We start from the raw sequence: 10,774 nt of genomic DNA on the forward strand, positions 1-10,774 counted from the left end.
GTTGAGACAGCCGGGTAATGATTCCCGGGTGGGGACAATCTAGAGACAACATGGACCGTTAGACATTTTGGGATGTAATTACACTATTGTCTCGTGAATGTATGGAGTAAAGAGAGGAATATCAATAGAGTGTGATTTATGCCTTTGTGCACTGCTCCTTTCTGCAAACCAAGAAAGAGTAGGGATTTATGTGCGACTAAGACATGAGGCCAGAGACTTAGACTGATTTCAGCCTTCACATGAACCATTGCTGCTGTCAGCTGGACAATGGCATTCCTATAAAAATCCCAATGTAAATATTTGTTCTAAATCAGACTCTTTCCTTTTGCTTTGACTAGAGTGTAACGGAGGGAGCTTATGTAATGCTGTATCGTTTCAAGATTAATTGCTACGGAAAGTTGAAGGATTTCTTGCCTGCCTTGCACACACTCCCCAGCCCCCTCGGGATAATCTTCTATTTAGTTTCTTCCCTAAATTCCTTCTCCCAATACTGTGAGTTTCGCAAAGGCCAAGCTGCTTTCCTCCCCTAAAAGCCCAGCTCATTTGCTAGCCCTTCCTGCCCCATCAGCCGGCAAACTGGGGGCTGCTGATGAAGAGATGAGTATTTGCCTCTACTAACAGTTGGATTATTCCCACTTTTCAGATGCCATCCGTATGGCAGGGTTTGCTTTGCACTAACTCCAGCCTGTGGGCTGAGCTGAGAAAACAGATTGCTGCACCACTATGTTAAATAATCATCGTTAGAGGCTGGTTCATCAGATAACTTCAGGCTGCCATGGGGGTTTGGGGGGGTTGGGAAGGGGAAATGCAATTCACGTGCACATGATGATGCTGGAATCAGATTTTAATGTAAGTTTTACGATGTTCTGTTGCAGTGCTATCACCTGGGATCCGCGGGACTTCTCACCTGAGGTTTGCAGGCAGGGTGGCAGCAGCAGGCAAGCAGGGGTGATACCAAGCAGCGCTCTCTTCCTGCTGCTCCCGGCTGGGTTAGTGCAGAAGCCTCGATGCTGTGCGCAACTTCAAACCCACACCGAGCAAATACTCCAAGATCAGCAACATTTTACATTGCAAACCACCAGGCACAGACCTGTGTCCCACTGGTGGCAGCTCTGAAGCAAATACACACACATGCACAATGCAGAAAGGTCCTTTTAATCCCTCTGCCCCTGGAGAGGAATGGCAGAGCTCCAGAGCCTACGTGCACACACGGAGATCCCTGCCCTTCAGGTGTTATAGACAAAGCACGCCCAAGTATTTTCCCTTTGTTCCTTACATTTGTGATCAGTACAGTACATACAGTATGCTGCTTCTAGCCGATCCATTTTTGTATACGATTAGGAAAATAACCTGAAGGTTTAATTTCCCTTCTTACCCAAAATATTTGAACTTTAATGAAAGATTTGGTTCCTTTCCACTAACTATTGCACTTGTTGTGGGTATATCTACATTAGTCTTCAGCAAGATCTGTTGACATCTGTGTATTTCTACATCACTGGAGAGGACTCAGCACGCTCACGAGCTCGAGCGGCGGCTGTTTCTTGGTCTCCTCTTCTTTGTAAACTTTGATTTCAGCCAGTTGAAGAAGCCACCTTTTGCTTTCAACTCAAACTCTACTGGGAAGTGGTCGCTCACCCCCAGTGCCTGCAAGACAAGAGCACAGCGGGGTTTGGGAGCCAGGTACTCACACTTTCCATGCACTGCTCCAGCGGGTTTCACCAAGCAGCAGGGAGGTGCAGTATGCGCACTGCATCACTTTGGGAGGATGCAATGGCTTTATGGCCAGGGCCATGTTCAAAACTGCCGGGATACTATTGGCTTTGTGCTGTGCTAGTCCTTGTCCCGCTGCTGCAGAGGCCATGCTGTGCTTACCTGCTCCTCAGTCATCTGGAATTCCTTCTGGAAATCAAAGATATTGACAGACTGTGGCATGATGGCATGGACAAGCTTCTGCCCGCTGACCACGATCCTGCAAGGAACAAGAGAATGGGGTGCTGTTATGGGGTGCCCTACCAGCGGCATGCAGCACTGAGCTGGTGGCCAGAGGGGTGGTCTTGATGCAATCACAGCTATCTATGGTTTGTCCTTACTGACGGGCCAGGTACTCAGAGATGCCATCACCTGCTTTCTGCTCAGTTTGGCTCATTGCTGTCCTTGACAGTGAGGCACCTAAATGTCTTGGTGTGTGTTGGCCCTGGAAGCCAGCATTACCTTACTTCTATCTAAACCATCCCTAACAGTCCTGCAGAGCTCAAAGCCGTACTTTCTGCAAAACTGCATGACAACAAGCCTGGAAAGTGCTTTGTGCTCCTGACTAGAAGTATTCAGACCTCGTTTCAGACCTCATTTCTCCCTGGACACTGCTTTATCTTTGAAGGCCTCATGCGCATTTGCTTTATCTGACAGTCATTGATACCTTTTGATATATTTTTTCCTGAGGGGGTCACAGTGAATGACTTGGTGGTGAACACTTTACCTGTCATATGGGCAGCGTGTGCTTCTCTTCACTGTTGTGTCATTTTTGTCGCCGATTAGCCAGATGAATTCGGAGTAAGTCCTCAGCCGAATGTTCTTCCAGTGCTTTTGGGGAACGTAGCTACATCCAGCATTAAAGTCCCCCATGAAGATGAAGTTCTGGAAGATAGGAGGGGTTTAAAAGGTGATCATGAGGACAGCTTTTCAAAAGAAGACAGCAAGGACTTTTAGGGTCAATGGATGCGCCAAGTAGCCATTGCAGCTTGAATAGCAAGCACTCATTGGGTGTAGTGGGGCAAGTCTAAATAAGGCAACGAAGATGCTCAGGGGGCTGGAGCACCTCTCCTTAAGGGAGCTGGGGCTGTTCAGCCTGGAGAAGAGAAGGCTCTGGAGAGACCTTAGAGCATCTCCAGTGCCTAAAGGGGCTGACAAGAAATCTGGAGAGGGGCTTTGGACAAGGGCCTGTAGTGATAGGACAGGGGTGAATGAAAAGGGTAGATTTAGATTAGGTATTAGGAAGAAGTTCTTCCCTATGAGGGTGCTGAGGCACTGGCACAGGGTGCCCAGAGAAGCTGTGGCTGCCCTATCCCTGGCAGTGCTCAAGGCCAGGTTGGAAGGGGCTTGGAGCAGCCTGCTCTGGTGGAAAGTGTCCCTGCCCATGGCAGGGGGTTGGAACTGAGTGAGCTTTAAGGTCCTTCCCAACCCAAACCATTTTGTGATTCTATGATCCTTCTTTCTGCTGGGCGCACCACCAAGCATGCTGATGAAACAAGAGTTTTATTGTGAGATCAAGTCTACTTATTAAAATGTGGTGAACTCAATGAAAATACATTAAAGAGAGACTCCAAATGTGGGGCTTGTTGTCAACAGTTTTAAGGTTACCAGGCTGTGAATAGTGAATAGCATGCCAGGTGAGTCAGTACCGAAGCTGCTGTTAGTAATGTGGATGTGGCAACTAACCTCAATTTTCCAGCGCTGTTTTACATCTAAGTACACATCATAGAGCTCATCAATCTCCCGTACTGCTGTCTCTGGTGTGGTGTGTAGAGGGATTATAGCAAATTCTTTGACAGCTTAAAAACAAAGCAAAAGAACAGGAAAAAGCATACTGGTTAAACACACAATGAATCACAAAGAAACAGAGACTGCCTTGGAAGCAAGGTTTGTCTGAAGAACAAAAAGCTGCTGTTCTGGCTGCGGATCAGAGGCCATTACTGTGTAACTGCACAGTGCTCCTCACCAGCTGCCCAGTGAGGCTGAGCTGTGATGCGGTGAGGTGCTGTGTCAGGGCAAGGCAAACCCTGCTCTGATACCCATGGCAATTGCTGCTCCCGTGGCTGTGCCAGTGGCATGGAGCACATCCACCAAACCACTGCCCTTGGCAGCAGAAGAGGCTTTCCTGGGGCTGCAGCATGCACTGAGCTGTGGATGATGCTGGAGGCAGCAGCCCCGAAGGCAAAATGCTGCTTGTGCAAGGAAAAGCAGCATGGGGTCAGGATGTGGCTCTTCTCCATAAGGGGTTATTGTGCCCCATAAGACTTGCCAGTGGGAGGATGATTTGTTTCTTAAAGGTCTCACCAGTTTTTGGAGAGTGGAACCAGATGGTGAAGGGCTCTCTGGAGAAGGCATCCTCATCCCCAGGCTGGGTGTCTGGGTACTGGTAGGTTTGTTTCACCGATACCAGGTGTTGCCTACAGCAGAATAAACAGGATAAGGGATGTCATGCTCATGGCTTGCTGGGACATGTCTAACTCTGACTGCATGCTCCAGGCCATGGTCTGAAATGGATACAGCCACACTGGTGGCTCTGCCTGGGACAATCCCAGGGCCAGGCACAGCCCATCTCACCCGCACAGCCTGCATCTCTCCATGTCCCTTGCAGCAAAGCCACCACCATGTCCAGCCCATGCCTACAGGGCAGGGGAGGGTAAGGGTCTGGCTTGTTGGCAAGGGAAGCTTGCTCACCGGTAGATGAAGGCATACTGCTCCTTGTAGCTCTTCCTTCCCAGCCTCTCGCTGACCACGCAGCGGTATTCCTCCTTCGGCCCCTTCAGCTCTCTGGAAAGAAAGTGGCGTTCCTGAGTTTATTTCTGCATTCACGGGGGGATGAGGAGGAGATAGTTTTGCCTAAGGGTATGGGGTATTGCCTGTCTGACCTCAGAGGTGGGTTGTAAAGACAATGAACCCTTCTTAGGACCTGCAGTCTGGACCTGTGCTCCACCGCTGGCTCTTTCACTCTACCTCCTTCCTGCTTGTTGCTGCTCTGCCTCTCTTTCAGCTGGGTCTCGCATCCAGCCAGGCATATCCTGCTCGCTCCTCTGGGCTGCCAGTCCAGGCAGGCAATCCCCAACCTACAGCAATTCCCGACCCCGCAGATGCAGCGCAGTGGGAAGCTCTGTTTTCCTTTGAGCATTACCTTTAACAGATTGAATCTAAGGTATTTTGATTTAAAAATACGTGTCCTACAGTGGTTTGGAACTGACTTTGCTCCTGGCCTTCTGCAGGGCTGCCAGAGCCTTGTCCTTTCCTTGACGGCTGGGACAAAGCCCAGACCCTGAGCTTTCACCCTGATAAGGCAGCACTGAGCACAACACAGGCTCTTGCCAAGCTTCTTTCCCAATATCTGCCTGCTTGCCCGTGGCCACCGTACCTGGTGAGCTTCTCCACCAGGAGAGGACAAACCCGGTTCTTGTTCTCCTTTATTTCCATCAGCAACATGATGTCACAGCGAGAAATGATCTGCGAGGGGAAGGAGCAGAAGCAGTTTTGCACGTGGTGGGTTTTGGAGGATTAGAAAGAGGTTGGACAGAAGTGGTTACTGGTGCAGAGAAGTCCTTTGTGGAAGAAGCAGCTCCAAGTCCAGGCTCGTGGGAGGGCGGCAGTGGCCTGAGCAGAGTCCTTCTGCTTTCAGAGCTGCCTCACATCCCCACTGGAGCTGGGAGAGGGAACTCAGGAGCAGAGCGGTTTCGGGTTTGCTGAAGAACTTCTGCCCCTGCCCTTGAGGAGGAAGTGTGGAGGGGAAGGGGCAGTGAGAGCTGCTGCCGCGAGCCTGCTTTAACCCCAGCACTGCTGGGGTGCTGCCCTGGCACCCCTGCGCTCACCTATGGCCACTCATGCTTTTCTCTCCTCCTTGCCCCTTGCCACACTGGTTTCCTTCTCTGCTTCAGACCTGTACTGTGCACCCCAACTCCCTTGGTGCCCAGAGGGATGCAGCAGGAGCTTTTGAGGGGCTTTGATGGGAACCAGATAGGGTCCGTTATCAACCCACTGCAATGGTTTCCATCCTTTTTCTGGTGTAAGCATCCCAAGGGTCCTACAGCTACATGCGCCATCCAAAAACTGTGTGTGCTGTCAGCATTCACCTGTCCCTGCTTCTGCTGCAGCCCCTCTGAAACAGCCCACAGACCCCAAAGCAACCCCAGGTTTGAAATGAGGTCCCAGCACCTGTGGGCTGCAGCACAGAAGCTGTAGGGTGCTGGGGGGGCTGCCTCATCCCCATGGCCAGCACCAGGATCCCCATGGGAATGCCCAGCTCACCCTCCAGCACAGCGTGCCCCAGGGCTTCCTTCTGCCCATGGCTTTGTTGTGAGTGATTTCATGGGGAAAAGCACCCCTTTTTGCCCCCTGAAACATGCAGAAATCAGTATGCTGCCCTTAGTACTGATGGTACAAGAATGGTCCAGATATGGAAACCCCACTTCTCCAGCAGTTTGCAACGAAAGGATTAAAACCTAAATGGTATCATTCCTCATTGCTGCCTTTTGACATTTGCAGCCATCCCTCTAACACTGAGCACCACCTCCTCTCTTACTGTGGCGTCTCGGAGGGCACCTGCAAAAGCTGTAAGTCCCAAACAAGGTTCTCTTAAAAAGCTGAGTTATCTTCAGCTGCTGCAGAGGGAGCCTGATGGTGAGGGTTTGCTCACATAAATTAGCAGTCAGGGTTTTCACTCTAATACGATTCTCTCTGCTGCCCTGAGAATATGAGTTTAATTAGACAAGAATACTCTAGAATAACCAGCACATAAGCAAGGTCAATAATGCATCGCAAACCAAGGTCAATAATGTATCACAAACCAAAGCTCTGTGCATTCAAAGTCAAAACTAGTTTTCCTGCACACAGAGGTTTTGCTTCTTTCCTAACTCCATTTCCAAAGCAAACAGCAGATGTTTTTTCTGTTCTATTCCCATGCAGGCTATAATAGCAGTAAACATCCTACCCAAACACAGGCTGATTTTTACTTTAAGTGAATGAAGTCATTTAAATTATTCACTCAATTTTAACCTGAAATTCAACTGTGAAAAGGTAAAGTGCAAAATTATGCAGCTAGGAAATCCCCAGAAAACTCAATGTCTGTCTCATCCAGGCAAATGAACGTACCTTTACCACGGCATCCACAACTTCAGGTCTGGCTATTTTAGTTTCTCCAAAAGACCTCACATTGAAGGAGCAGATTCTTAGGCTCAGAGATGGGTTGAAATTGAAGAGCCAAAGCAAGATGAAGAGCAACATCTTCAGGGACTTGGACGAAAAGAGCTGCTGTGAGTGTGCCTATAAATATCTATGCGTGTGTTTGTGCATCCGTCCCTTTGTGGCCAGTTGGGAGATCAAACTGAGCAGTCAGCTGTGTCAATCACGAACATGAACAGGAATTACCATTTCCTCCTTTCCCTCACTTCCATCTCCCTGCGCAAAGCAGCATGGAGGCTTTGAACATCTGCCAGGGGGAAAACCAGCTCTCCCAAGCCAATGTCCCATCCTGGAGAAGCAACTGCTCCAACAGACTCCAGCAGCCACCCCCATAGAGCCCCTGCTATGCCTGGACATCAGCCAGGAACACTATGGGCAATGTTGGGCCAGGACCAGGCTCCCTGGGCCACCCAGGAGAGAGGTCAAGACCAGGAAATGGATGGGGTGGATGGTGAAAGGGTCTGGCAAGCAGCAGTGGGAAGAGGCAGGGCTTCTGGAGGGCACCAGTGGTGGGCACCAGAAGCCCCAGTGAGAGGTGATGGTGGTGGGACACCCTGAACGCAGTGGTTTCGACCATATCCATGTTTTGTTCTGCTTTTGCTGTGGTTGGAAAGTCACGCTGTGAGAAAGCGATGAACCATCCATCACCCCAAGCCACTCACTTTTACCAGCTTCCACCTTCAACCAGAGCCGTGATGTACCCTGCTGTGGGCCACCCACAGCTAATGGGGCCCTATGGCTCAGTGCAGTGCAGCCGTGGGAAGGTATGTGACATCTCCAGCGCTGTTCCCAGGCTCCAGCCAAGTGTCCCCAGCACAGCAGTCTCGGGGTGGTGACCCAAGGTGTGTGCAAGTGGGTCTGGCTCGTGCTGTGTGCTGGGGAGGGCACATGAGTTTGGCCAAGATGACACTCAAGTGAGGATGCTGCAGCTGGGATGGCTTTGTCACACTGGGTGGCTTTTGCAGGGAAACCATTCCCCTGACCTCCCTTACTCCTCCACTGCGTGCCTGGAGATGTATTTATCGACAGGAGGTCTATAATGACAGGAGGTATAACAAGAAGTCAGGCTAAATGGCATCAAGTACCTTGGATTTTATTCCCTGTGCTTACAGGTTCGTTCACATCCTCCCTCCTTTTCCTGAGACCAGCCCTGGAGCCCACTTGGACCCCACTGCCCTGCCTGCACCGGGAGCTGCCCTGCTGCCCTCCTGCTCCCTAATGACCACAGCAGCTTGGGAGCAGGCTTGTGACCCTCCCGGATCACAGGGGTTGTGCCGTGCCTTCTCTCCACTGGGTCTCTAATGAGCCAGCCTGGGGCAGGACAGGCTCCAGAGGAGACTAATAAAGAAGGGAAAGCAACAGCTTTAGGGGTTGTAAATCTCCTGCTTGACCTTGCTAAAAGCACAGCGTGAGCCAAAGGTTTGCAACAGCGGCTGCAGCCTTGGGGTCAGAGCCATCAAAACCCAGAGCCCTCCCCAAACGCAGACTTGCTTTGGCTACCCAGGCACCAAGAAGCATTTGTTGTGGTGCCTGTGAGGACTTTGACCCTGAACTGTGCCTTGATGATGCCTTGTTTGTCCCCAGGACTCGCTTAACAGCCCTCCCCTACACCCCGGGTGTTACCAGCAGACAGGCAGAGCCACCCTCTGCAGTGACGTGGGGAGCTCCTTTCTGCACCATTTTATCTCTCTGCTTATTGCATTTTCCCTGCATGTGCTCTTTGCTCTATATCACACCATAAACCCCACTTGATGACAGCTTGTGAACCCTGCCCGTTCAGGGCTATCCTGCTCTTGCAAAAGGCAAATGAAGCTGCTGATGAAATTGCCTGGGTTGGGTTTTCACCCCTACTCTGAATGATGCGGGGTGAGGAACATCACCTCCAGCTGAGCAGCACCTGTGGGAAGTTCCCTAATAAAGCTCCTTCTTAGCCTCTCCCTGCTCCCCAGAAAGAAGGGGCAAGTGATGAGGCTGCAGGCAATGCCAAAGCCAGGTTGGGCAAGAGCTTAGAGCTGTGAATAGGTGCTGCTCAAGCCTTGCCTGCTCCTCCTCAGGGTGTTTCAGTCAAGCTTTGTTGACAGTGTGAGCTGGGGCTGTGACTGGAGCAGTGATTCAGGCCTCTGTCTCCTTCCTGCTCCCAAGTAGGTGCTGAGGGATGGATGGGGTGGGACGTATCCCCACATCATCTCCCCGCTCGGGGTCCCCGTGCGATAGCAGGGTGCGATGGTCTGGCAGCCATGGGGGGTTCCTCCTCTCCCCTCTGGCGCAGTCACTTCCTTTTGGCCGCAGCCCTGGCTGCCTCACGGGGCACCCGCAGCTTTGTTTGTGCTGGCAGCGATGGACTGAGGATTTCTGACGTTTCCTGCGCCTCTCTGGGAGACACTGAGTGAGCCCACATCCCTTCCTGTCTGCGCAGGAAGCCTGTCCTGGGCTTGCAGGGCATTGTGACTCATGGGGCACTCCGTGGGGCGAGACCTGCGGGGCACAAGGTGACCTAGGGCTCTGCTCAGTGCCTGGAAATAACACTGAGGCTTTATTTTATCCCGTGTGCCAAGCGTGGTGTCTGTGTGCTGGAGGGGGTTCTGGGGACACCAGTGCTGCTGTGCTCCTGCGAAGGGCACAGAGGCTGCTCCTGCCTGCCTGTGCCCCAGCTTGCCAGCATCCCCTTGCTGCCCTGGTCAGCATCCCCATATGCCTGTCCCCCCAGAGGAGAGCATGGGCACAGGGTGGTGTTGGGTGTAGGGACCAGCACCCCCAGGCTGGTGCTCCCCAGCTCCCACCACGGCTCTGTTTACTGGAGGAGGGACCCATGTGCTTCCCTTCCCATGTGCCGGGCTTTGTGTTGGGTGTTCCTTCATTTTTCTCGTTTCTACCTAAATTGCAGCTCTGTCAACACCCGCTGTGGCGAGGGGAGGTCTGTGGGAGAAGCGGGAAGAGCCAGCCCTAAAGTCATAAACATCACCATAAAAGTAGGTTCCTTTGGGCAAATTAAATGACCTTTGGGCTCTCGGTGACCTTGTCACAGCCATCGTGTTGAGCATTTTATGGCAGTCTCCTGGAATTTCAAGTTAATGAGTAGCAAAGCACTAGGACCACGTTGTCTCACTAAAGTTCACCATTGGGCTGCAGACCAAATCTGGTCATTCAGGAAGTGGCTTTGGTGTCAGTCTGATGGTGATAAGTGGCCTGGCCCCCTGGAAATTCAGTACAATTGAGGGTTAAAATACATGGTGTGCAAGATCTATGGTATGTTCTGAATCTAGCAGCATCTTTGATACTTAATCCTCTGTTTATAATTCTGGAATACGAAATTACTGTCAGAGCATAACTCCTTTGCTGATACAGGACTCTGATAGGGCTTTCTTATTCAACTTAATACGTCAGGATTGCTCAAGTAGTGGATGTCAGGGGTGAAAGCCTGCCAGCTAAAGCAGTTCATGGAAAAACGGCTCATTGTGTTTCCAGTTTCTTGAAGCAGGCCACTTAGCTGAGGTGTAGGAGAGCTCACAGCAATCTGGAATAAAGGCTGTGACGCATGGCAATTAGAGCGGGCTTTGAAGTTATCCCTCCATAAAGATATTGCAGCCACCGATGAAGGAGGGGTTTCTAACAGTAAGTGCACCCTTATTGTTAGCAGCTAAAGATGTAATTAGAACGTGTGTAACATGCATTAACTTTGGGTTAAGAAGGTATTATTTAAAGCTGTTAGCAGGCAGGTAGGGCTCTCTTCATAACATTTTGAAACCCAGGAGCATTTGTATATGCGTTCGTCCCAGGTTGTGCAATGGAGCTGCCTGGAGCCGTGCCTGCAGGGGTTATCTACCCCTGT

General features: G+C 51.0%; 1 protein-coding gene across 1 annotated transcript; it reads right to left on the minus strand.

Moving 5' to 3' along the window:
- Positions 1-829: 829 nt before the first annotated feature.
- Positions 830-7,097, minus strand: DNASE1L3 (deoxyribonuclease 1L3). The gene is made up of 8 exons (XM_065687620.1): positions 6,856-7,097; positions 5,126-5,214; positions 4,441-4,533; positions 4,054-4,166; positions 3,436-3,548; positions 2,477-2,634; positions 1,873-1,969; positions 830-1,644 (listed from the first exon to the last, which is right to left on the minus strand). The coding sequence occupies exons 1-8, from the start codon at positions 6,985-6,987 to the stop codon at positions 1,516-1,518; spliced, it is 924 nt and encodes a 307-aa protein (XP_065543692.1). The 5' UTR covers positions 6,988-7,097; the 3' UTR covers positions 830-1,515.
- Positions 7,098-10,774: the final 3,677 nt, after the last annotated feature.

Source organism: Lathamus discolor, chromosome 7 (assembly GCF_037157495.1).
Source record: "Lathamus discolor isolate bLatDis1 chromosome 7, bLatDis1.hap1, whole genome shotgun sequence".
Taxonomy (NCBI): Eukaryota; Metazoa; Chordata; class Aves; order Psittaciformes; family Psittacidae; genus Lathamus; species Lathamus discolor.

Coding starts and splice junctions, on each gene's coding strand:
- DNASE1L3 (XM_065687620.1), bottom strand. CDS start 6,987: ATGTTGCTCTTCATCTTGCTTTGGCTCTTCAATTTCAACCCATCTCTG. Junction 4,534..5,125: donor CTGGTGGAGAAGCTCACCAG/GTACGGTGGCCA, acceptor CTTTCTTTCCAG/AGAGCTGAAGGGGCCGAAGG. Junction 4,167..4,440: donor CAGTATGCCTTCATCTACCG/GTGAGCAAGCTT, acceptor ATTCTGCTGTAG/GCAACACCTGGTATCGGTGA.